The sequence below is a fragment of the Podarcis gaigeae genome, assembly GCF_964106915.1.
Source record: "Podarcis gaigeae genome assembly, chromosome: 1".
NCBI lineage: Eukaryota > Metazoa > Chordata > Lepidosauria > Squamata > Lacertidae > Podarcis > Podarcis gaigeae.
The window spans coordinates 33,468,006-33,494,816 of NC_139678.1; the positions used below are offsets into that span (position 1 = coordinate 33,468,006).

The following is a 26,811-nucleotide window of genomic DNA, read 5'->3' on the forward strand; positions in this document are numbered from 1 at the left end:
TCAAACATCTCCTTTCCCAGATGCTTCTCAACGCATCCACTTGGGCAACGATCAAAGCGGCTGCTCCGCCCCTCAAACAGCAGCTGGTGGGGGGCAAAGGCGCTCCCCTTGAGAAGGACCGCGTTTACACGGAGAAGGCAGGAGATAGCGCGTCTCAGCAGCTCCGCAGCTGCCGTCCTTCCCTCTACCCATCGGTCACGTGAGTGGGCGGGGCCCTGAAGCCGCTCCGGAGGCGAGCCTTCCTCCGTCATCCCCGTGCGACGAGGCGCGAGGGGCGGAGGGAGAGGGAGGCATGGCCCCCGCCGCCGCGCCCGGGGCTGTTTGTTGTGGGCGGCTGTTATGGCCTCCGTCGCGGGAGAGGCCGGCTCCATCCCGCCCGAGGTCTCCGCCCCGCTAGGGGACTCCTCCGAGGAGGCAGCCGGAGAGGTCTTGAGAGGCGCCCTGCGCTCGCTGCCGGCGCTGGTGGGGCAGGTTAGTTTGGCTTGGGAGGGAGCCAGCGCAGCAGCCGCGCTTGGCGGCGGAGGCAGGAGGGATGAGGGGCAGTTGCCGCCGTGGAAACATCCTCGAAAGGGGGGGCTTGTCTAAAAGGGGGGAAATAAAAGGTCGGCCCCGACACCCAGCTCCGATCTCGCTGCGCAAGTTTCCCGAAAGACGTGTATCTGCACGAGACAATCGTGTTAAAATAGTTTTTTAAGGAGTCTCTCCAAGGAAAAGAGGCTTATGATTAAGCCTAGCATAGTGCTTCAGGGCTCCCTTCCCACGTTTTCTCCGTCACGCTTCGCGTATCTGAGCCTCGAACCGAGCTTACCAAACCTAAGCTTGCTACTACTTGGAAGCAACTGCTATTGATTTCCGCAGGAACCTCTTGCCACCCTCGGTGATTGTTGTTGCTGACATGCATGCCCCACAGCAATCAATAGGATTACAAGGGACGTTTTAATCCTCACGTTTTTCCTAGTGGGGTGTTGCTTTCATATATTTCATTTAGCTTTTCCAGGCTCGTTTTTCGTTGATGCATTTGGTACATTGTGCTTCCCAACCCCCCACCACTCACAAGTGTGTAATGTAAATCTGCAAATTTGGGAACCTATTTTGTATATGGCTCTTCCTCTTCTTCCACTCTTTTTTTTATAATAACCTTCATTATTTTGACTTGTGTGACACTGGCACATGGGTGGCCGACACACATTTGTTCTGCAGTGAACAAATGTAAGTAGCTGAAGAACTGAGTTCAAATTGTGGTTTACATATTGTAAGGAAGGGGAGCAAAAATCCCATGTGAAACTCAGCATTCTGTAATTGCTTTTTTGCCACCTTTTTAAATGCCTACATACACACATTTTACAGCCTGCCTTTCTAAAGAAAGGATAGAAATCTCTTTAAGGCTTGTGTTACAATGACTCTTAAAAAACCTCCACTATTAACCTAGGTAAAATGTAACAAATACAGGCCTGTCCTCAAAATCTTCTCTTGCATCCTTGAGCATTTACATGCATTTCAATTAAACAGAAGCACATATTGATTGAGGAGTAGATAAATGGTTTATTTCTATCTGCATTGATGGTAAGATGGCTGCTGGAGTGTAGTATCACTTCTAGTGTCCAAACTTTTTTTTTTTAAAAAAAAGTGAGTTGAAAGTGGGAGAGGATGAAGAGAGGAGCCATAAGAATTCTTTACAATGAGGAAAGGATCTATTACAGAGACAGATAATTAAAAGATTCAATAGCTATAGTTTCAAGAAGTGGTTTGATCAAAGAACTTTAAGGAGGAAATAGAAATTGATCAGAGTCAATAAACAGTGTCATGTTATGTCTTTTGTTAAACTACATGAAGTGGGTGGAAATTAGTTAGATGGAAACTAGTTGTCTGGCTTTTTGAAAGTGGCATTTTCTCCAATGGATAAAAAGGGTTAGATTTAGATCTGGGAAATATGGGGTCAAGTCTTCATTGCTGTTTTGGATTTATTTTGTAGCCTTGGCCATATATCATCATCTGTTCCCCTTATCCTAAGATGGTATTACAAAAATATTGTTTCATTTGCAATGAAGATTGTAAACAATTTTCAACATCGGTAGTTTAATCCTAAACATATCTGCTCAGAAGTAAGTCCCATTGAAATTGGTGGGTTTTAACTCAGCTTACAGCAATCTTAAGTGTAGAGAAAGGCAATGTGGTGGATCCGTTGTTGCATCCCAAGCCCTGCTGCTTTGGCAGACAACTGGGGGACTGGTTTCTGTCATTTTTATTTATGCACAGTGAAGTCTGGGTTGGCACTGCTGAAGGTCCTGAGAATTAGTCCCTCAGGGAATATACAGAGCTTTGGATCCATCCCATCAAAAACTGCCCAGTAATACTGTGTTAGGGCTTTCCCCTTTCTACTGCTGGTAGAAGCCAGCAGAGGGACTTGTATGTGCCATCCTAACAAATTGCCCATCCAGTCATCATAGGAACAATGGAAGGTACCCGATACTAAGTCAGATCATTGGTCTATCTAGCTCAATATTGTCTACATTGACTGACAGCAGCTCCCCAGGGTTTTGGACCTATCTGGAGCTTCCAGGAATTGAACCAGGGTCCTTCTGGGTGCAAAGCAGATGCTCTGTCACTGAATTATGGCCCTTCTCCATGGTGTTCAACATGGGGCAGAGGAGGGATAGGAGTTCACTTAAAGTGTCTATAGAATTGCAACCTAAAAGTGCTAAATAAAGTAATGTCTGCGGAAGGAAACCAGTGTAAATCATTTGCTAAAAATCTTCCTCCCACTTTTTGTAGCCTCAGTTGAAATTAAAATCTTCAGTGAAATGTTTTCACATAGGACACACACACACAAACACACACACAGTATACTGAAGTGTATCATTATTTTAAAATAGAACATAGCCACCATTAGTACTGAGCTTATCCCCATATTTTGAGAACATCTTCTGAACTCCCAAGGGCATCCATGGGAGAAGCAGAACATATGAGAAAAGGTGCACAAGGCATGAGTGCAGGGAAAGTGAAAATGGGAGCATCAACTACTTCCACATCTTTTATTTTAAAAGCTAGTAATATTCAAATATATATAGGCCAAGGGCCTTCTGGCGGTTCCCTCACTGAGAGAAGTGAGGTTACAGGGAACCAGATAGAGGGCCTTCTCAGTAGTGGCGCCCGCCCTGTGGAACGCCCTCCCATCAGACCTCTGAAGGCAGCCCTGTTTAGGGAAGTTTTTAATGTTTGAAGTTTCATTCTGTTTTTAGTATTCTGTTGGGAACCGCCCAGAGTGGCTGGAGAAACTCAGCCAGATGGGCAGGGTATGAATAATAAAATTATTATTATTATTATTATTATTATTATTATTCTACAGCACAAAAATTATGACTACTTAAAATATGAGACTGAAACCATCAACATATGCAAGATTACCTAATGAGTGCACAATTACGCCATAGCAGAAAATTTCAATATATACCGTATTTTTCGCTCTATAAGACGCACCTAATTTTTGGAGGAGGAAAACAAGGGGGAAAAAATTCTGAATCTCAGAAGCCAGAACAACAAGAGGGATCGCTACGCAGTGAAAGCAGCAATCCCTCTTGCTGTTCTGGCTTCTGGGATAGCTGTGCAGCCTGCATTCGCTCCATAAGATGCACACACATTTCCCCTTACTTTTTAGGAGTGAAAAAGTGAGTCTTATAGAGCAAAAAATACGGTATATGTTTCAGTCCTCTGAAAAACATATCTTTTATATGTAGAAAAAAGTGGCATATTTTCCCCTGGGCTTGGAAATAATCTGTTAAATGGCTCCTGGTTTCCTAGGCTGCTTATGCCTTCCCCACTGTTGCTCATAATATTGGCTCAGAGTGCTCAGAGTGTACTAAATATTTCAGTTGAGGGAAAACACTAGTGGAAACCACCAATAATGTTTCCCAAATTGTTAAACTCCTGGCCCAATTCCACCTCTGTATTTACATACAGCATAAATAGGGCATGTCTGAAGTAAGAATATTGAAAAATCCTCAAAAGCAATGATGTTCAGGAACAGGGGGTTAAGTTTCTAGACTCAAAATGGCAGTAATTTTTAGCAGAAAAAATAAAACTACAGTAACTAATTGAAATCTATGCAGTTAACTGTCACATGTGCTCCATTAGAATGTCACCTCAGAACATGATTGTTTTAAAACTTGAGTTGATTAACCTGCAGATTCCTCTGTCATTAGAAGTGAGAATGACAACTAGCTTAGATAGTAATAGATTTATTCTCCATAAATTTTCCTGAGGACTAGGAACATAGTTCAGAAGCGGTATCCCCCAGAGTAACAGTTGCCAGGAAGCAACTGTATTGAAGGCCTGCTTGTTTGCTTTCCATAAGCATCTGCTTGGTCAGTGTGGGAAGCAGGCTGCCAGACTTGGGAGTAGACCATGGGCCTGATTCAGTTTGTTCTTGATGCTTTCGACTGATGTGAAATTCCCGTTTAACTCTTAGGCTGTTTGTGGTTGGAAGGGCTGTTGTGTTGAAGCCCTCTTGTGACATGATTTGTTTCACTTTTGAAGCTTAATATTGGAGAAGATGTGGTGAAAATTAACATCGACTGGAGCAAGCTTCAAAGTACATCACCCGCGTTGCTCTTTACTGCTCTGCAGCAGCATATATCAGGTTTACAGGTAATTTTTTTTTTCTTGGAACTTTAAAAACTCAGCTCTCTCAGAGTAATCCTTAAATGCAGAACCTCAGCTCAGCAGTTAGGGCTGCTGTGTAAGGAAATGGTGCATCTTACTGTATTGTACACCTGAGGTTCCACGGTGCTTTCTAAAAGATTTAAACCTGTTACCTTAAAACAATTATCCGAAGGATTGTGGGAATAGCATTCCAAGCTACTGTGGATAAGTAGATTGCGCAAATGCAGTCCTGTTGATTTCTACACTTCCATTGTAAATGCAGTACATTTCCATCTGTGGTGGGTTATAATTAAGCAATAACACGGCAGGTGTGTGTCATGCTATGATAATGATTCCATGCGTTGGGTGAGTTCTGCGGTTTGTAGAGTGCTTTCAGTGGATCAAGAAGTGGCATTATCCCAGCATGATGCATCCTGGTGTGTGTGTCTGCAATTAACCATATTTCCAGCACAGATTTTTTTCCCCAAAGTAACTTCTTAGATATTTAATCTTTTATCTTGTCAAGTAACCAGTTGCTCTGTGTTATCCTATTCATTTGACATTTTAAAACCATTATTAATGTGAAGTTGCACTATTTGCCTTTCTCCTTGTTTTTGGATGTCATTTTTGATTGCATGCTAGCACATTTCATGTGGTGTCTGTGTGATGCCACAATGAGAATATATTCAACTGAGGTGTGGCCTGTCACAACATCTCCTTTGCAACTTCTCTTGGGAATAAAACAGAATGATGTTGGTTCATTTCCTGTCTGTGTTTGTGGGGGGCTTGTATAGCAGAAATTTCCCAATGATTGTGCCATCATTCTAAATAATGTATATATCAAAAGCTTTTAAAAAAGAAAAGAATTTGCAGGGCAGTGAGCACAACAAGTGCTCTCATGCAATTGTTTCTTAGTATGAGAACTAATAACCTTGTAAGTGGATGTTATTATTTTGTTACTGCTTTTTCAAGCAATTTGATAGTGCCAACCGAAGTATTTCTATTAATAGCATTGGTGTAAAATCCTAATTTTGTATCTCCAAATAAGGAATAAACATTAAGCTCAATTAAATGGAAGTGGGGGGATTGCTGGTGTTGTAAATCACTTCATAGTTTTTGATTGTTCTCATGATTTGCAAGTGCTGTTTTTTGCTGAGTTGCTGTCTAGCCCTTTTATTGCAGGTTCTTTAAAAGTGTAACAGAAGAATGGATGAACTAACTTGTATTTGGGTTTATTTTGTTGTATGACTTTGCACAGAAAATGCAAAGGATATAAATAGGGCTTTTTTTATGATGAGAAAAATAAGGTGCATTTATTTTGCTTCTCTGGTTATTGGCTGTGTTGGGAGATGCATGAGCCTGTAGGACAATGTTTGTATTCTCCCATGCATTTTGGGTGGCTGCGTTTCAAGTGGAGATGCTGCCAGTGATGTAGTGTTAAAGCAAGAGCTTTAGCAGAATGAGAGTCTTGGCTCTCATGTTAAGGAGGAAAAATACTTAAGCCTTAATGTTCTGGGTAAGCATTTGAATGGCATGTAAATTAAGTGGCATTGGTGCCGAAGGGTGCTGCTTTGATTTGGTACAAAACAGATGAGTAACAGGCAGATTTTCTCAGATAGTCTGGACGCTCCAGAGGTTGATTTTTTTCCAAATACGCAGATTAGTAAAAGGCACCGATCGAAAGGGCAGTGACACTTAGAGATGTTGTATTTTAATTCTAGTTTGATTGAATTATGTACACAAAGGTGATGGCATATGGCCTCTACAATTATTTTAAGAAGCTGGTTTTAGAGATTCCAGTTAAGAAAAAGTGTTCTGTCAGTTTGAATCCCATCTCTCTCCCCCCCCCCCTCCTTTCTTTTGCTTTAGCCATTTATAGAAAAACTCCAGTCTTTGATTAAAGAAGAAAGCACTGTACCCGCTGATGATTCCAGTAAGACAGAAGGTGGAAAGTGTGAGACTAATTCAAATGTAATAGAAAAGGACTTGCCGATGGAAGTGACACACGCAGCTTTTGGTTCTGCAAGCCTGAAAGAGGCTCATGTTGATTTTGACCCAGAAGTAGTCCAAATAAAAGCTGGGAAAGCTGAAGTGAGTGAGTCTTGGGCCACTTTTTCTTTTCTTTTCTAAACTAGACCTTTCCCCCCCTATTTTGAATGGAAATAATGAAATCTAAATACAAGTTGTCCCTGTCACCTGCAGATTGAAAGACGAATATCAGCCTTCATTGAAAGGAAGCAAGCTGAGATCAATGAAAACAATGTCAGAGAATTTTGCAACGTTATCGATTGTAATCAAGGTAGCTGTCCACTTGTGGTTTAATTTTCTTACCCCTTTTAAGTGTGATCTCTTGCCCTATTATTTGAACAGCTCCTAAAAAAAAATTATTGAAAAAAGGGCAATGTTACATAGTTAACCATGTAAAAGGCATTGGTTAGACAAAACGTAAAGGGAGTCTTAGTTTACAACACCCTGATTTGTACTCATTTATAATTCGGTCCCAGTGACTTCAATAAACTTATTTCCAGTGTAATCTAATTCTTATTCTAGGGTATTCTCAATAACTGTAGTGGCATACCAAAGTGTACATGATTTCTAGACTGCACCCTTAACTAAGAATATGGCTTTTCTAAAAATAATTTGGGGAAAGCTATATGGGGTATGAATGGAGTCCCCTTCCTTACTATAAATAAATCTGAGCAAGTCTGTGTTTGCTGGTTTTTTTAACCTGTTCTCTTCTTACTAATTGCATTTTAGTGCGAGTAACTGTGCACAGAAATGTATCACAGAAGTGTGATAATAATGTGCACTAATAATGATTCTTAAAACGTGAGGAGAAAAGTATGCTCTTAATGAAGTATAACTTCTGGATTTCATCATTTAGATGTACTGAAGAAGATAAGCATGGTTGTTAAGCTCCTTTAGCTTGTCATTGATATTTCCATTTTATACATGGCCATCACTTGTCCAACAAACCACATTCCTCAGAAACTACATTTCTCTCTCTCTGTACCAGTGACCAAGATCATCCCACTGCCCAAGTCATCTTTCATCATCAGTATCATCAGTGGTATTGTCTTCTGGGTATTAAAAGGCACAACTCTGAAGGTGAACATTTTTCCACCTGTGCTTTTAAATTATTATTAAAATAGATGAGAAAAATGGAATACAGCAATCACACAGATTATGTCATGAATAAAATCAAAATCAAACAATAATACATATGTGTGATATGCCTGCAACACAAGTTCCATAGTTTTATAAACAGAGCAAGATTCCTCAGTATCTTAAGAAAGGCAAAGAACCATTTCAGTATTTTGATCATATTGTCTTTTCCAAAAGGTGACACATTCAATTGGTTCTTTTCACTTCTTAAACCTTATGAAATGTGTGAGCTTCACCACCAATAAGTGCTTGCCTTCCAGTGCAACCATATCCATGTATACTCAAAAGTCTCCTTTAAGTTCAGTGGGCTTGCTTCCAGAGAAGTGTTTATACGATTGTAGCCTTAATCATTCTTCAGTAGGTTTTTTTCTGTTCTCTACTTGGAAACAATTTCAGTTTTTCCAGTAATTAACACGTTAGTTACCACTTTTCTCTATTCGTATATTACATATTTTTTATATAACCTGGTGCATTATAACTTGGCCCTCTTATTTCCTTAATCATAGCAAAAAGTCTGACCCCAAATAAAACATTTTGGCAAAAACAAAAAACAAACCACCAATTATCAAAGTCATCAGCAGAACTGACAGCATCTCCAGTGCCTATCGTCTTGTATTAAATGCATCTGTCTCAATTTACCTTGTGCTGTATACCACCTGCACATGATTTTAAAGTGAGTTCCCCTTAAATTAGTTGATATAGAATACTTGATTTCTTGTGTAAATACATACTCACATGAATATTCTATAATATCACTCCTTAAATATTTTCCCAGTCTAGTCTAAATTTATGTTCAGTGGGAACTTATGTTTTGAGGAAATGATAATGTTCAGAAAATAAACCTTTGGTTTTTACCAGATTTTTTATATCTAGTGTGTGTGTGTGTGTGTGTGTGTAATTTCAAAACTTGTTTAATTTTAACCAAGTGTTTACTATTCCATTCTATTACAAAAGCATTTAACAGAAAACAAGATATAATTCCTCACACACATGACTTTAGAAAGTATCCATCTTTAAAATAAGAATAAAAATAAATTATTTAAATGAGTGCCTTGCCCAAACAATTAAAGTAGCCATAAATTCACTCCATTTATAAAAACAAGTCTAATTGGAAAGCAAATCATCTTATCCCTATCCTAAATATTTGACACAGGAGTATTGCCAATATTTCTTTCTCTCTCTCTAAGATGCACACTTGGAACATATAAGATTGTACATTTCCTGTACGGGATTCTGACATATGTTCTGGATCTTTTAATATTGAAAGCTGAGCGCTTCTGGAAACTGGCATTTCTTAAGTGTTAATGGGGTTTTTACTTTTTAAAATATTAATAGAGCAGTATAGTTAATAACTGCTAAACATGAAGACCCTAAAATGTGGATATTATTATTGTCCCTAGAAAAAGTAATCTCAGTAATCTGTATATCTGTAATCTGGCCTACAGTAAGTAAAACCAAGTTTGAACATCAGCACTGAGTGTTCTGTGCTTTTAGGTTGAAATCCAATTTTAGTCATTTTTGGGGTAGATAGACTGAAATCAGTAACTTAAGTCTATTGATTTCAGTGGGTCTACTCAGAATATGACATAATTGGATACTGCATCTTATTTAGGTATGCTGGCTGGCTCTGTTAAGCCTCTGGAGCGAAGTGTGGGCTTTTTAAATGACTGCACTAATGATCACTTATTAAAAACACTCTTAGAAAACAGTTGTGCAAGGACTGATGCAGTTTTCACACCTTACCCAGGATTCAAAAGTCATGTTAAGGGTAAGTACTATTTATCATTATCTGTCAGTGTATTTAATGAGGGATTTTGTCCTCTAAAGTAATCCTTTAAAAAAAGAAGAACCAATACAATTAATATAGGCAAGAGGGAACTTGGTCAGTTTCTCTAAGCTCTTGAACTAGACATTCACTTGATAACGGAAGATCTCTCTTTTTCTAAGATGAGACATCAATTGAGGCGATATACTAGTCCAATGTACGTTTATTCAGAGAAAAAAAGTTCCCAACTGAGTTGTGGGATTACAGCATCTGTTCATTTTCTAAGCCAATGAGAGACACTTTGTTCAGCTGCATTAGAAATGTTTGTCATTTTATATTAAATTTAGCTTTTCAGAAACAAGTGCTAGAAACTTGGGTTGGGGAGATGATTTTTTTATTACTGTTATTTAAAAAAATTATCCAGCTGTGATTTTAAGCACACCTATTAGGAAACAAATCCCATTGAACTCAGCAGGGCTTGTTTTGAAGTAAGTATGCTTGTGATCAGATTGTCAGCATTCTACAAAAGACTGTGGCTACTGTGGTAGAAAATGGCTTTTGGATGAAAGTTGCATTGCATTATTATATCACTGATTCTCTAATTGCCTTTGTGGAATGGTCAAAAGCTTTATTCTTTAGGAAAGCTTTTGGACCATAAATGGTTGTTTCACTTTTGAAGTGGTTTTAATTGCTGTGATTAAATTATTTTTTCATAGTTTTGTTCTCCCTCCTTCACCCCCTCCAGTTTTAGTGAGTTATTGCTGCTTTATTGCCATTTATTGTCATTTTTTTAAAAAAATGCTAGGTTATTTAACTTGGTGGTACTAAACACATTGGGCTTGTTGAGGAAAAGTGGGATATAAAGGTTGTAAATAAAGAAACAAATCAATGGCTAGCTTTTTTAAAAAAAAGATGGCAGTGTGAAAAGTTCAAGGAGTAATTCTCTAGAATAGTTGTCTGGAGCAAAGGTGGGGAACTGGTTTGACTCCAATCTCCCATCACCCTCTGCCCCAGCCAGCATGGTCGATGGTCAGGAATGACCATTGCTGTTAATCCAGCAATGTCTGGAGAATCAAATGGTATTGCTCCCTCTTTCTCTCTTTTGTGGAGCGTTTCTTGTGGGAGTCTGGAACTCCTGCTAATTGTATTCTGGGGGGGCGGGGTGAAGAGCAGGTGAGTCATTCTATTAAGCTGAGCACCACATAATCTTTAGTACTTAATAGTTGCTAATTTACCATATTGAAAGTAAGCTCTGCCATGCAGTTTCTAATTGGAGGTGTTTTAAGTTAGTGTAGATTCACAGTGCAGTAGTGCACATGACAAGAACAATTCAAAGCACATGGGATAGTCGTATTTATTTTTCCCAGCATGAGGCGTACAAACAGCAGGGGTATTTGAGTCAGTAAGGAAGAGTAATTGAAGAATTCAGAAGTTAGATGTCTTGTGCAGTTTAGCCACCACCAGAGTAGAATGCGGAACATTACAGTTTAAGTTAGGGACAAATGCAAATTGAGATTGGCTAGAATTATATTCTCTTAACTAAGGAAGCAGCCCTGGGAGTAGTCCTATTAAACACAGTGGGGCTTACTTTTCTAGCGAAATTAATAAAATTGCACTGTCAAAGGTATTCTCCTTGCAGATAATCCTTGCTCGTTCCTTCCATGTGTGTAAAATATTCATCTTGTACTTCTTGAACCTAGTTTCTCGAGTTGTAAACACCTACGGACCCCAGACTAGAAGTGACAGTGCTCATGGGTCCACTCATAAGGCGAACTCCCTTTCTCGGGATTGTGGGAATCAGGCTGTAGAAGAGAGACTGCAGAACATTGAAGCACATTTAAGGTTGCAAACAGGTTTGTAGAAAGCTTGTTATCTGTGTATGCAAATCATTTGTATTCGTGCCCTCAGTTGTGAGTCATTCAGTGCAGCAGAAACCACCAGAAGTATAAATTCAAAGTGTAACTATAGAGAAGGCTAGACTTTTATCCCTGGTGTCCTATTTCTTACTTTTGGACTTCAAAATTTGGAAGTGTCCTGGCTGAAGAATGTTGGGACAAGGATTAGAATTGTTCATGTAAAAGCACTATGCATTGCACTTCCTTCTCCCTTTTTGTCCCCTCCCTCAAAAAAAAAAATCCGTAGGAATTACTTGTGCAGGTAGGTGTTCAGTCTAGTTGGATACACTACTCAGTGGCTGGTGGTCTTTGACATGTTTACCACTGTCAGGCAGCTTGCTGGGCAGCCTAGCATGTTCATTACTAGCCTCTTCCATATAAGGAATGGAAAGAAAAACTCTCCAAGTTCTTGTAAAGATCCAAGAGAGGAATTATACTCTGGGAGATATATATATAGTCTGCAAATCTAAATGTGTGCATTTTATTTTTCATGCCAGTCATGTTTCACTTCCAGTACAGTACATCCACAAAATTTTGAAGTAGAAGTGTAAGTGCTCTGGCATATGGCTCTTCAGATGGAAAAATGTCACAACTCACAACAATAAGTGTAGTCAAAGTCTCTTTGCAGAAATCCTGATCAGTGGTTTCATTAACTCTGCTTTGATGGAGCATAATGGACAGAGTTATATTTTCAAAGAACAAGAAGTAAAATACAAGATGAGATTTATTTTTTAAAAACAAAGCAAAACATTAAACCTATGTCTTTTTTGCAATTGCATTCAGAGCTCTGGATCACCACATGTATATAAGCCATGCACCTCCCAAACCCAACCTTGGAATCCTGCCTTGCTAGGATTCAGTAGGTCTTGGCACCAGAGTATTGCTCTTTAATGTATGTTTTCCCTCCTATGCACCCTTTGTTATGTTCACATCTTGATTGAGAGATTAATCTTAAAGGCTATACTGAAGTTTTCTTTTTCTTTTTCTTGAATGCTTCTAGTCACGCTAGCTTATCATATCTATCTATCATCCATCTATCTATCAATCTCCCATAATACAGGTGGACCAGTGCCAAAAGACATCTATCAAAGAATAAAAAAGCTGGAAGATAAGATTCTTGAATTGGAAGGAATGTCTCCGGAATATTTTCAATCTGTGGTAAGTCTAACTCTGTTGCGCTTAATAAGGTGTACAAAGCAAAGTATGTGCAGGTTCTCTATAGTAAAAAAAGGAGGGAAAGGTTACTTCAGTCTAGCCATTTTGTTCCAGGCACAGTTTTCTGCTGTACTTTCCCAGCTCCATAGTCTGTCTTGTTCATTTCTCTGGAAGGGACATCTCTTCACGATGCTCTCTACTGAGGACAGCCAGGCTACCAGCAGATACGATATGTTCTATGTACACACTGGAGAATTCATGAGGTGCTGTTTTGGGAAGATGGACTAGTTTTTTAAAACTGTACAGAGTATTTTCCTCTTACAAAGGTGAAAATGTTTTCTCAAGAGCTAATTTACTCATTTGGATTTAAACACACACACACACACACACACACACACACACACGTTCCAGGACTCAGGTTACAGAAAATTCGGGATGAAGCCTGACTACAGTCCTCTGTGGTTTGCTTGCATTTTGCCAGCAGGTTTTCCTGTCTAAAAAGAGCACACACACAGCTGCTAGGGTTGGTTAAAAACTCACTAGGCAACTGTTTGGGGTAGTAGTAAATCCAGCACCCACTTGTACACAGCTGATCAGCAGGATTTAATATTCATGTGTGAAACCTCAGCGGTTGGATGAAAAAGGGAAGCCACATGTTGATAGTCCATCAATGCATGTGGTTCCCCATCTTTTTGCACATAACGTGCTCCTAGCAGTATTAGAATAAGCAAATTTTATATAGGAGAGGATTCAGGTGCTCACATTTTTCTTCAATAGAAAATGGAAGCCCTGTGTGAAGGATGGGCTCTAGGTTGCTGCCTCTTTCATTATGATGAGGGAAAAAATTCTTGTCCTTTCTTGTTTTTGTAATACAAAAGAAACATAGTAGAGAATGCTTTACTTATATTTGGACTTTGGGGTTGGTCTTTTTTTCCAGAATTTGTCTGGCAAGAGAAGGAAAACCCAACAAAACCAGGTGAGTGCTGCTAACCTGTGTGTTTCTTGCAATTAAAAATTCAGAGGTTTATAACCTTTGGTATTCCTCTACCCTCAGCTTGCTTAAGCTAGAATAGATGTGCCAGAAACCCCTCCGCAACACGTGCATTTTCTTTGTCACTGTTAAATATTTCATTGTTTCATAAACTTAAAGAAAGGACGGACTCATATGGCACAGTGGCCCCAGCCAAAAAAACCTTCTCCTATGATCATAGCTCCCAGGCACCATGGGGAGTGCTTAAATCTGCTTCTCAGTTCAGTCTGCTGGATTGCATGGGAAACAGTAACATCTCACATCTCTGGGGACCGACATCTCACATAGTCCAGCCAATCCTCATGGGAATCAGAATCCAGTGTTCCATTAGGAGTACGGAGCACCAAACATGGCATTCCACAAACATTTGAATATGTCCTAATCCAGGATTTAATTAATTAATTTATTTTTAAATCAAAGCATGAGCCCTTCTAAGTTCTCTAGCAGCACAATCCTGTGCGTGTTCACTCAGTTCCCTTCTACACTGTGAAATTTACACCTAACTCCGAAGTAAATGTGCATAGGGTTACACTGGATCTCAATTCTCAATATGAGAAATCATCTTGGTAGTTTATAGATAGCAAATTAAATTCACCGTGACTTTTACCTCTCTCTCTCAGATTATTCTTATCCTAGCTAAAAAACATTAGGAGTTTTCATCATAATTACCACCATAGTCACTGGGGAAATTCAGATGTGTAGTAAATCATGATTTATTAAGCCAATGATAAACATCCTACACACAGAGACTTCCCTTACATATCAACTTTGGTGCTTGTTTTATGGTTTCTTTAACTGCAGTTTCCTATTACATCAGAAATTGAAAACTGTGGTCTAACTTTGGACTCCAGACATCAATATGAAAGCAGTCTTCATACTGTGATCTGTGGTCCAGCATTAAACCACAGTTTAGGATTTTTTTAGCACCCTCAGAAGCCATACCATATCTGATGTAAAGTGAAACTGGTTTATGTAACCTCGATGAAAGTGGCAAAATGGGCAAATACAATGAGAAGAGTGGGTTGAACATGAATAAGATGGTGATTTTCTGGATTCTATCATGAAAAGCAGCACGGAGTGATCCTGAAAAAGGCACTCAATCTCTTTTCATACACAACCGCCACAACTAAGAGTGGTATATGCGAAAAAATGGAAAGAAAAGGAGATACCCACAAAATAAATAATGGCAAAATAAATTGATAGAATACACAGAATTAGTAACTATGACCGCAAAATGAATGGAAGTGTTTTTGAAGAATATCTCAGAGGATATAATAGTCAGTTTAACCTACAAGTAGGAATGAACATAGGAACAGCAGATCGCATTAAATAAAGGAAGATTTGAGACGAAGATGGGTGGAATAATAGAATATGCAGCCGAGAAAAGACTGCCTAGAATGCCATGGGGAGATGGACTGGGAAGGATAAGAGATAATGGGGATAAGAGGGATAAGATTCATCATTATCTCTTATCTGAGTATAAGAGATAATGATGAATCTTGTATGGTGTGTATATATATATGTTGTAAAAGTGCATAAACAAAAAGAAAAGCAGCACAGGGTCTTTTTTTATAAAAACCGGGGGGGGGGGGGGACACGACGACGACGACTAGAATGTTTCAAATGTTTATGCAACAAATCCAAGATGTTAACCTCTTTTTTCCTGAATGACAGAACTATTCTTTGGCTGAACTTGATGAGAAGATCAATGCACTTAAGCAAACACTGCTGAGAAAAACAAATGAAGGGAGGCCCAAGGTTGTTGATCAGCTTCTTTGAGTACAGTGATGTGACTTCATCGTGCTTTCATGTGTACTTAACTCCAGACTGCCCAAGTACTGTTTATCTAGGCACTCTGTGGAAATGAAACATTACATATGAACCAGTCAAATTCTTATTGGAAACCTAGGTCAAGTGAACTTTTTTTCTTCAAAATGAAGAATGCTTTTAAATGTCGCATTGTAAATGTCTCTTCCCTTCTGATGGAAAGGAGGGTCTGTAGAAACAATAAAAAGAAAACCATACTTCTTGTATGTGATGCCTGTGGATCAGAATGCCTCTTTAAATATAGTTTTATCCAAAGACTATAGTGCGAAATGTGATTGTTCATACAATTCGTATAGCTTTGTGAAATAAAGACTTATATGTAGAAAAATTTAAGCCAGCTTGCTGTGATCTGGGTATCATTGGGAATTTCATGGTGCATTTAATGGGAAGAGGGATTTCTTGATGTAGGAAGGTTAACTGACATACATCACTCGTTGATACTGTTCATGAGTTAATAGTGAAATCCTTAGGACTATTTCAAAAGAAAAAGAAAAGCAACTGTGTTACACTGAACTAACTAACTCCACACAAGTTACCTTCACATAGACTTTTTGAACTCTGTGTGATGCCTGTCTTGTCTTGACATCATAGACTCATAAGAGTTACTAGTGACCTAAAAGATCATCTCATCCAACCCTCTTTTAGTATGGGAAAGCCACTACTGCAGCATCCCTGATTGGTTGCCATCCAGCCTCTGCTATAAGACCTCTAAAGAGAATTATGGAAACATTTTTCAAAAGTGTCATGATCAATACTACTGCTATGGTAATGAGCACTAAAATCAAGGGTGTTGTTGTAGGGAAAGTGTTGGTTATTGTGGACTAGGCAAATCTTGGTTTGAGGCCTGTCTTACCCACAAAGCTTAGTGTGGTGCTCTTCAATAGGGTTGCCATACCTCCAGAATTACCGAGACATATCCGGAATACTGCAGTCGGAAATAGTGTCCGGGTGGAAATCACCAAAAAAATGTCTGGGGAAATCCGGATGTATGGCAACTCATGTTGGCAGTGCCGTTTTTGGCAATTTCCCCTCATAATAGCTCAAAAGTTCCATTTTTATTTTATTTATTTATTTTTTGGCGAATTTGCCAGAAATCCTGAACAGCTTTTTCTGTCTGGATTTTCACTGTTTGACAAGCCTACTCATGAACAATTCTCTAGTTTCTTAGCCTAATTGAGCTGATGGGTTTATTGGAGGAATACAAATACTTCATCATTACAAACTTTTATTATCTGCCTTGTAAGGTTAAACGTTACATGGCCAATGGAACTTCGAAGAAAATGGGATAGTAATTCATCATGGAATCACTCTTCACTGAAGAATTTACACAGAAGTAGACCTACAGCTTAGTTTTCCTAATTTATCACCTGCACTTTGGTAAACAACGTCCCCGCATTTATACTTACTTGCAGGTGCCTTTTTATTTAGTTATCATTCTGTAACAAAAATATCTTAAGAAACCCAACTGAATTCTACAAATAGGGTGCTTTTTTAACCCCAGGCAATGTTAATATTGGGGGAAGGGCATTTTTTAAAAGCAAAAATCAAGCAAGGGAAGTAGATACCTTCTGATAGAATACATATGGTTTTGTTTTAGAATATTTTAGCACCTCAGACACATGCAAGTTGGTTTGGGGTAGAAAAATACCACACCTGTATATGTCAGTTTCATACTACCCCATGTCAATTTCACTACATTAGAAGTTGGAGGGCGTAGGAAAATACTGAATAAAACTGGCTGTGTCTAATTGAAAGAGGCTAAAGTTAGGCATAGGGACTAAGTACTCTACAACTTTACCTGGGATTTCATAAAGGTAACAAAGTAACCAAACATTTACAGACAATACAAAGACATTTGGAAACAACCATAATTTATTTGTATGCCACCTTTCCATAGTTAAAGTTACAAACTGCAAAGGTAGTCCTAAACAATAAATTGAACACATCAAAAAGTACATAACTATAAATGAACTATTTCCACATAAAGCGTTATAAGAACTTCAAACATTGCATAGCTAAACTGTGAAATTTGTTTCCACAAGATCTAGTGATGGTCATCAGCTTAGGCATGAGACAGAGCATCTTCTCAGCGCTTCTCCAAGACTCCAGAACCTGGGGAAGCTAGTCTGGCTGCTTCCTTGCTTTCCTTCCTACAGGATTTTGTAAACTTAGTGCTTCAAATGAGTGGGCTGGTAGTGTTCTGTTTTTATTGTAATTATTATATTTTAAACATATTTTATATGTATACATAGTTTTCATTCTATCAGTGTTTCATTGTTTTTTTCATGATTGTTTCTATGTTTTTAGCAATTCTGGTTTTTATCTGTAATAATAGGGAATTGGGGGGAATCAATGGAAGGTAAGGCTATCGTATTCATCAATGGCAGAATCTGGGGCAGCAGCATGCTATAGAACAGCAACAGGAAAGGGCTAGTACTGTGACGTTCTCTTTCTGTAAAAAGAGACCTTGTTGCCACTGTTCAGCAGGCCCTTGTAACTTCTCAGTTTGACTGCTGTAATAATACACAGGGCTGCCTGTGAAACTTCAGTTGATCAAAGATGCTGAAGTCAGAATGAAAGATGTATGTTAACTTCCAAGAGCCAATACTGGTTAGCAGTTTGTTTCCTGGCTAATTTAAAGACCCTGCTTTTTATCCTTAAACTCTTATCTGAATGTGGTGCACTTGTGAATGGTATGGGCGTGTGAATCTGTGTTTGTGTGTGTGCTTCACTTTGGGATTGGGCCCCAGCCATTGCTGGTATGTAGACCCATCATGCATCTCACAGGGCAGGTTGGGGTGTTGCGAACTCTGCTTTGAAGCCCACATCAAGAATACCCAAGAGAGTACCTTTTCCCACATGTACCACACCTACCACGGAGATTCTGTCACTCCTCTCTACTGCAAAGTGCTACCTTTGGAGGCTAGATTGCATTCGGCAATTTTTATTCTTGTCTATAAAAATATTCACATACCACTATATTGTAAAAAGTTGTTTACAATAACACATGAAGTATACGTGGTTGCTTTGCAATGTTTATGGAACCATTACAGCTTGAGATTTGCCTCATTCAAGAGCTTAGCCCACTTAGTGCTATTAGGACTAAGGTGGCTTTTAACTTCCAAGTTGGACAGAGATTAGTTTAGTTTGTATTATTTTTCCTATTGTCAAGGTGATGCTGTTGGTTGCAGCCTTTCTCAACCTTGGGTCCCCAGATGTTTTTAGCTTACAACTCCCATCGTCCCTGTGAGCTAGGGATCATGGGAGTTGTAGGCCAAAAACATTGGGGGACCCAAGGTTGAGAAAGGCTAGTGCATCTTTTCTTGGATTTTAAAAATACAATTGGCAGTTTTATGTGGCAGTTTAATGTTGCTTGCTGCTTTGGGAATTAATTTGAGTCGCAAAGCAGATTTATAAGCCCTTAAATAAATACTAAACAGAGAAAAGGCATATAAACAATGATGATCAGAAATTGATAGAAAATAACTGTACTGCAAGCAAGGCCAGGTCTTTGTAATAATTCAGACAGTGTATAAGATGATACTGCAAAATCACTGATAACTTAATGGGAAGCCGATTAACCTGTTTTATAAATTAACTTATTCATGAGTGTATAAATTCAAACAACATATATCACACCTGACAACCATTTCTATAGTAAAGCCACAAAGTGTTTTCACCTAGAATGGTATAATCTAATCAGACCTGCAGACCTCTTCCACTCCCATTTTCAGACTATTCAACACTACAGACTCTGATACTTTTTCTGATAGTACCTATAAACAGGTCTCTTCCTAGAAGCATCTCTCTGAACTAGAGTGAATTAAAAAGTTATTCACTCTGGACACAAGAGCATCCTCTGTTTGAATCTACACAAGTGAGTCAGTGCTTGTAGGGGGGGAAAGGGGGGGGGAGGGAAAGAAAAGGATAATTACTTATTCCCTCTTCAAGTGGGAATAACGCTTTGATGCCTGAAAAAGGAAGGGGTAGTTCTGATCTCTGAAAGAGAATAGCAAGAACGCTGTAGAATTTCACATCTTGAACTACAAGACTACAGAACATTTCACAGAGAAGTCAGGTGTTTCTGATGTACGGTAGTTACCTGGTACGGACAGTTTAAAAGACCATTCATTCCCTGTTCCTGTTCGGTCATGATGCCACTATTTACAATAGCTCTGGTTCATGTTAACATAACTCTGTAATATTGCACAACCACCTAAAATTAACAGATACTTTATAAAAGCCGTTCCATGAGAACCACCCTTTTCCTGCCTGAAAAAGAAGACTCGATGCTATACTCAGATACAGGCAATATAACACATTAGTTGGTCTTCTATTATTGTCTAATTCTGGAATGTCTGCTTTTGCTGCAAGTTCTTCTGCGAAAGGAGCGATTCATCTCTAGGAGGCTAATTTCTTATAGCCAAGTGCAGGATTTTAATAAACAAACCAAAAAGTGAAGTGCCTTTTTGAACAGCCCTCACATCAGCAGGAAATATGAGTGGTTCGGGAAGCTTGAACTGTTCACTATTCTCTCCAACATTGTTTAGAACAGTAATAGATTTTTTTTTGTTTTACCCTTAATAAATCATAAGTGATCTCTTTGTTTGGTTTTAATTATGGAATTGCGCTACCACTGAGGAGTTTTCACTCTTAAACACTAAGCAAATAATCTGGCATAAAAACTAAAGAGGAAAGCAGGTTGGCAATAATTTTGAAAGAGAGTTTTTTAAGAAGCACTTGCAAATTATCAGCTTGCGCCTGATGGTCAGGCAGACCGACAGCTGTGCAGGAAGACCACATCCTAGAACATGAAAATTGTTGGACATCACTAAACCAGAACTCTGGCAAAGGGGCTAAGATACCATCATTTGCTGCCATGGTAGCTTGCTGGGGGTGATTGATCTTTGCTGCGCTATTGCTGGCCAGAAGATGGTGATGTTACCAGCTCCAAAGGAATCAGATAATAAAAAGGAACCAATAGGGTTGTACTATTTAACCAGCTGACTCTGGTTTTGTGCCCCAACCTGCTCAACTTCCAGCTGGGTTGCTAGATGGTAACTTCAGACGTGGAATTTTCATGAACAATATTCCATACCAGCTCAAGAATTCACACAGCCTTTGTGCCAGGAATAAATTCCCTGTCTTTTATGAAGACTCTTCTTCAGCGGTTATAATAAGAAGACATGTAGTGGTCACCATTAAACTTACTGTGTAGTCAGAGTCGGCCTACCCATGAGGCAGGGTGAAGTGTGTGTGGCATTATAGCTCATCAGGAGCCAGTGTGGTGTAGTGGTTAAAAGCGGTAGACTCGTAATCTGGTGAACTGGGTTCGCTTCCCCGCTCCTCCACATGCAGCTGCTGGGTGACCTTGGGCCAGTCACACTTCTCTGAAGTCTCTCAGCCCCACTCACCTCACAGAGTGTTTGTTGAGGTGGAGAAAGGGAAAGGAGAATGTTAGCCGCTTTGAGACTCCTTAAGGGGAGTGAAAGGCAGGATATCAAATCCAAACTCTTCTTTTTCTCTTCTTAATGTTTGATGTTTTACTGTGCTTTTAATATTCGGATGGGAGCCGCCCAGAGTGACTAGGGAAAACCCAGCAAGATGGGTGGGGTATAAGTTGTTATTGTTATTGTTGTTATTGTTATTGTTATTATATCTGATTGGCCAACATAAGAACTGGATGCTGGACCAGTTGGGCTGATCCAATGGTGCTCATGTTCTTATGTCATTTTGTTGTTTGAGGAGCCAATGAAAGCTACACTGTTGAACCTGATCCCTTACATTGCAGGTCATTTCCAGAAACAGTATTGCAACTGGGAAATAAAATTCACCTTCATGCTTTATAAAGGCAAAATTATCCTTTTCTAGCGAGAGCTGGCCCAAGAGTCGTTAGCAAAACTACTTGTTTGCAGAAAGAAAAGAAAAGAAGACGTCTTTTATCTCTTTCCAGTGCAACAACTAAGCAGAATATTTGAATGTCGCTTCTCAATACTGTTTTCAGGGCTGCCCGAGTTTTACTTCCCAGATAGATAGATGTGGGTTTGGCATAAAATAATTAGCAAGGGAAAAAGAGCCAGAGTTAGGTAATCACCTTTGTAAATCTTCAAATGAAACAGCGCTTTGTCATGAACAAAACACTTAGAGCTACAATGAAGAGAACAGGCTTTGTTTAAAACCTATTATTTAGAAATCATCTAATTTTTAAAGGTTAATTAGTGTAATTTACCCATCTCGGATTATTGAAAAGGTCTGTATGTGAACAACAAACATCAGCATTCAGTCCGTTTCGCGTCCCGTCCCCCCCCCCCCGGTGATTCATCCACATCTGTTTTGCTTTTTATGATCACCTAATTGAGGCACGGATTTCTGTCCAATACAGATGGTCTACTGTTGATAACTATTTGCATGCCGTTTATACTATTATTGTACTGATTTTTATTCATTGCCAAACCGCGAAGAACACAACAATGGGACGAACAATTCATTTGGCTGGGAGATTAAAATAGATTTGTGCAGAAAATTCACAATGAAGACAAGTAAATTATTTATCAATATATTTGCCTACCAATTGTTCTTCTTCTTTACAGTCTATTTACCCCGTTCCACAATGTGCCCCTGTTATTTGGGAATCTTCAACTAGCAGCCAGGCTAAATCAGCTGCTACAAACCCATTTCTGTTGAAAATGAGAATTATACCCTTCTCTGCGCATGTAGGCAACAATGGGCGAGATCTGGGCTCTGGTGAGGTCAAGTGCTTTGTCATTCATTTCAGGATTTCACCGTGACTCCAGAGCTCAGATGACTTGGAATCAGGTCTTCCTGTCCCCCACAACTGTTTGTGATGCCCCTGTTATCCCAGAAAACTACAGAGGAGGTTGTGATTTCACTCCCCCCCCCCCCCGGTCTCCATTCAGGGCCTTTTGATCCCCCCTCCCCCGAGTCTGAATCTCTGCACCATGCTCCTCTTTGACAATCTGCCTGGCTGAGGGAGGCAGTCTGGTCTCCAGATCTGCATTGCTTTGTTTTCTCAGGCTGTCTATTCCTGATCTGTCTGTGTTCAGTGCTTGAAGGAAGGAAGGAGAGGCATGGAGCAGAGAGGGCTCATCACCTTATCTTCTGTTAATGCCCCCAAACTGTAATTATTATTATTTTAATAAGCTGCTGTGGGAAATGATTTAAGATTGGGAGGAATTCTGAGTGGGTCTTGTGGGTTTCGTTCAGGCCTTTTCCCAGCATACTTCAAGCACTGTTTGAACCCAGCGTTAAGAAATGATCATAAGGATCAGCTGCACAGCCAATGGGCACGATCCAGAGTATTTCCTTCTCTAAATTGAAGTGTTTCTTCCCTTTACTGGGATGCTGGATGGGAGATAATACTTACCAAATTCCCTTCCATCTGCAACACCTCTCACACTCTTCCAGGGGGTCTCCCAACCTTACACAGTACCTTTTCAGGGGGTGCTAGGAGCTCCAGGGAGAAGGAGAAGTCAGCGGAAATTACACCCCACTTTCCTTTACTGGCAGTAACCCATCAGCAGAATTCCATTCATGGTTCCAACCCCTTGTGTCTGGTCCACTGGAGGCAGGTGTGAACCAGGCTCCCCAAGTACATCAATGTGCTCCTCCAAGCCTCTCTGAACTGCCTGGAGATGCAGAGGGAATGTAGCTGCCTAATTGTGCATGACTAGAATTGTATTGGGGTTTCTCTCTTGATAATGCAAATCCTTACCACCATTCCCCAATCCATCTACTGACATGGAGTAGTATGGACACACTGATGTCTAAGCAGATGTCTGAGCAAGCATCGCACTGTCACCACCAGCATCTCCATACAGGTATTTAGCTGAAACGTGCACAGACATTATATGTCAAGGTCTCTGTTCTTTTTAAAAAAAAAAATTAAAAAATTATTATTAAAATAATTCAACATTAATACATGTTAGGAATATACAAACATATATTTCATACAACCCTTAAAAATATTCATACATACCCATACTCAATCCCACAGATACTTCCTTTTCCCACCACCATCCCTCACCCCACCCCACCCTTGTGTTAGACTTCCAATCTACTCAATTGCAATTTCTTTCCACTTCTATTACTTTCTTTCACACACTTTTAAACCAATTTTCTACTTCTTTTTCTGTTACCCATTGTTATCCATCTTATTTAGTATTTCAGTATTTATAACGGAACTTGTTTATTCTAATAGGAGTTCTGATTTTTCAATATAATTTTGCAAGTATCCTTTAAACACCTTCCAGTCCTTGTCTATCTTCTCTTTTGAGATCCTTCCAATTTCTCCCATTGTTTTGGATATATTGTAATACTCCAATAATTTGGCAAGCCACTCCGTTTTTGTCGGTATAATGCCACTTTTCCAATTTTTCGCAATCAATAGCCTTGCAGCTACTGTTGCGTATACCGGTAAATATAATGTCTTGTCTTCTTCCTTTAGACTTCCTGGTGCTATTCCCAATAGGAAACCTTCTGATGTTTTCCTAAATGAATATCTGAACATTTTTTTCATTTCATTGTATATTGTTTCCCAAAATTATTTGATGTTTAAACAAGTTCAAGCCTCATCCCTTTCCCATACCTAAAGGATTTCTCCCCTTCATATAGAGGAAGTGGAAGCAATTCTTCCATAGTACAGTAGAACTTGATTTATAAAGTTATGGTCAGAGCAAAGCAGCAGTCTGGCTTCCCTTCTCTACTCAATCATTTCTTAGTAACTATTAGGTAAAGGTAAAGAGACACTAACCATTAGGTCCAGTTGTGACCGACTCTGGGGGTGCGGCGTTCATCTCGCTTTATTGGCCAAGGGAGCCGGTGTACAACTTCCGGGTCATGTGGCCAGCATGACTAAGCCGCTTCTGGCGAACCAGAGCAGCCCATGGAAACGTTGTTTACCTTCCCACTGGAGCGGTACCTATTTATCTACTTGCACTTTGACATGCTTTCAAACTGCTAGGTTGGCAGGAGCAGGGACTGAGCAACAGGAGCTCACCCCATCGCGGGGATTCGAACCGCTGACGTTCTGATCGGCAAGTCCTAGGCTCTGTGGTTTAACCCACAGACTAGCTTTTACTAGCATGCAAATTTCAAAACAATGTCGAGGCTTCAGACCAGAACTAGCCAGTCTCTCAAACACATTATTCTTCACAGCTGAACATTATCAGATGAGAGTATAGGTGTTGCCAGATTTCAAAAATTGCTTCATTCATGCAGTAAGCTAAATATTACTGCATTTGTATAGTGCCTGCTGCCTCTGCCTGACTCATGAAGCAGAGTCTGATTTTTTTTGGTCAAAATGTGCAACAGATTTGCCCAGCTCATGAAACAAACTGTATGAATTGAACAAATTCTCTTTCTAATTCATGAAATCAATAATGTCTTTGCATAATTCATGAAATAAGCAAAGCCTCTCATGAACCTGGCAGAAGCTTTTCATCATTTCATGACTTTGGCAAAAGCAAAGGCTTATTGCCACCCCCTCCCCTTTAGAGTTTATGCAGTTGCTTAAAATTAGGCGAAGCTGTAGCTTAATTCATTGTTCAGGGGAAATTATTCATAAATGAGCCATTATTTCAATGAGTCAAAGACCAGAACATTTCCATAACTTAAACATTAATGTATAGTCCTTAAATATAATAATATGATTAATAAATAAGCTTACTTATTTATTTTACAGCATTTATATCAGGCCATCCCAGAACATTGTTCTGTTGTCAGCCCACAAATATTGAAAAATACAATACAATTTAAAATATTATTAAAAAGACAGTTTCCAACAGGAAAAGATCCAAACTTAAATTGACATATAACTAAAAACAAACAACATACAAGCAGCGGGATAAAAGTTCATATTTTAAAAGCTAGTGAGAACTGAAAATCCCGCAACTTCACATAGTGCTGAAAAGATTTATGAAAAAGGTGCCAAATGGGGTGCCACCACCAAGAAGGCTCTTTTTTTCCAGCAGCCACCTGCTTCCTGGGGGCACTCACAGCAAGGTGTCTGTTGAAGATTCTAAAGTTCAGGTAAGCATATGATCTTTCACTTTATGAAAGCTCAAGCATATGATCTTTCATGGCAGGAGAAGAATAAGAAGGAGCCAGCTGCTGGAGACATGCTGCACTCAGCTCCAGAGGCATAGCTTGGGGGACGCTGTGGGTGCCGTGGCCCTGGACACAATGTTGAGAGGGGGTGCAAATAGGCGCCCCCACAGCAGGCTTCTTCATCAAAGCCTGGCTCCAGGCCAGAAGGAGATGCGCCTTGGTTGTGGCGCTTGTGCCTGGTGCAATTCTGCCCCCGGGTCAGGCCTAACCCAGGGGAGGAGAATAAGCAAGTTCTCCTTGGCTGTGTGGCGCATCGCACCTGGCCCGGCCTGGTGGCAGAGAGCACCCCAACTTGGCCACAGTGAGGTGTGCCCAGCTGCAGCAGCTCTGCCTCCGCTGTGGGGTCAGGCCTGACCCTGCGGTGTAGAGCAGGAAGAGAGTGGACAGCAGCTTCCCTGCCCCTATCCCACCCTGAACTGTGCTGTGTGGGAGGGCAGACTCTGGGCCCCACCCCGGGCAGCGTGGCCATACACTCCGCCGCTGCTTGGCTCCAGTCTTCAGCTCCATGCTTTTGGGCATAGTGGGGTCCTGGCTCCTACCCCCCAAAATATAGGGGGAATCAAATGGGCTTGGCCCCTAGGAGCCGACGCCCTTGTTCTGGACTGTTTCAACAGTTCAAAGTCTAAATGGGTATTATTATTATTATTATTATTATTATTTGAATTTATACACCGCCCTGCACCTACAGGTATATATATTCACAGGAAGACAAAATCGTGATTATAAACTTATGAGCTCATCTTTCTGAGAGGCGTCTTTTGTGATCAGGGAGACACCTCAAACGTTGCTGGAAGACTGGCTCCTCCTCTTATTTCTTTTCTCCGAGAGCAAAATCTGTGAGTCATGGTTGAGTTACTGCCATGTCCTTAGACACCACAGCTGAGGTGCAAAGAGCTACTTAGGCCGACCCAAGGGTCTTGTGCTTTTTGTTCCTTAACTCCTTTTTGCACTGAAGAGCTGAATCACCCTTCCTCGATGCCATATCACAATCTGTTTTTATTTCAAGAGCACACTGACGTTGTATCTATGTCTGTCTGCTTGTCTGCAGTAACCTCAGAGGAAGGTATGGAGCCAGGGTTGGCACCAACAGCTGGAATCCCCAGGTAGACCCAGAGGGTCTGCTGCTGGGACAGCTGAGAATAGAATCTATAGATTGATGCAAATGCGCTCTCTCTCTCTCTCTCTCTCTCTCTCTCTCTCTCTCTCTCTCT

The 26,811-nt window shown here is 40.0% G+C and overlaps 1 protein-coding gene across 2 annotated transcripts; it reads left to right on the forward strand.

The window, feature by feature from the left end:
- The first annotated feature begins 257 nt into the window (after nucleotides 1-257).
- Nucleotides 258-15,808, forward strand: MBIP (MAP3K12 binding inhibitory protein 1). Of its 2 annotated transcripts, XM_083741670.1 has the most exons (9): nucleotides 258-471; nucleotides 4,534-4,644; nucleotides 6,508-6,729; nucleotides 6,841-6,937; nucleotides 9,506-9,571; nucleotides 11,269-11,421; nucleotides 12,524-12,621; nucleotides 13,556-13,594; nucleotides 15,323-15,808. In XM_083741670.1, exons 1-9 carry the CDS (start codon nucleotides 340-342, stop codon nucleotides 15,425-15,427), a joined length of 1,023 nt encoding a protein of 340 aa, XP_083597796.1. In that variant the 5' UTR covers nucleotides 258-339; the 3' UTR covers nucleotides 15,428-15,808. The 2 variants fall into 2 exon arrangements, with proteins under 2 accessions (XP_083597796.1, XP_083597797.1); XM_083741671.1 differs by lacking the exon at nucleotides 4,534-4,644 and having other exon boundaries at nucleotides 259-471.
- Nucleotides 15,809-26,811: the final 11,003 nt, after the last annotated feature.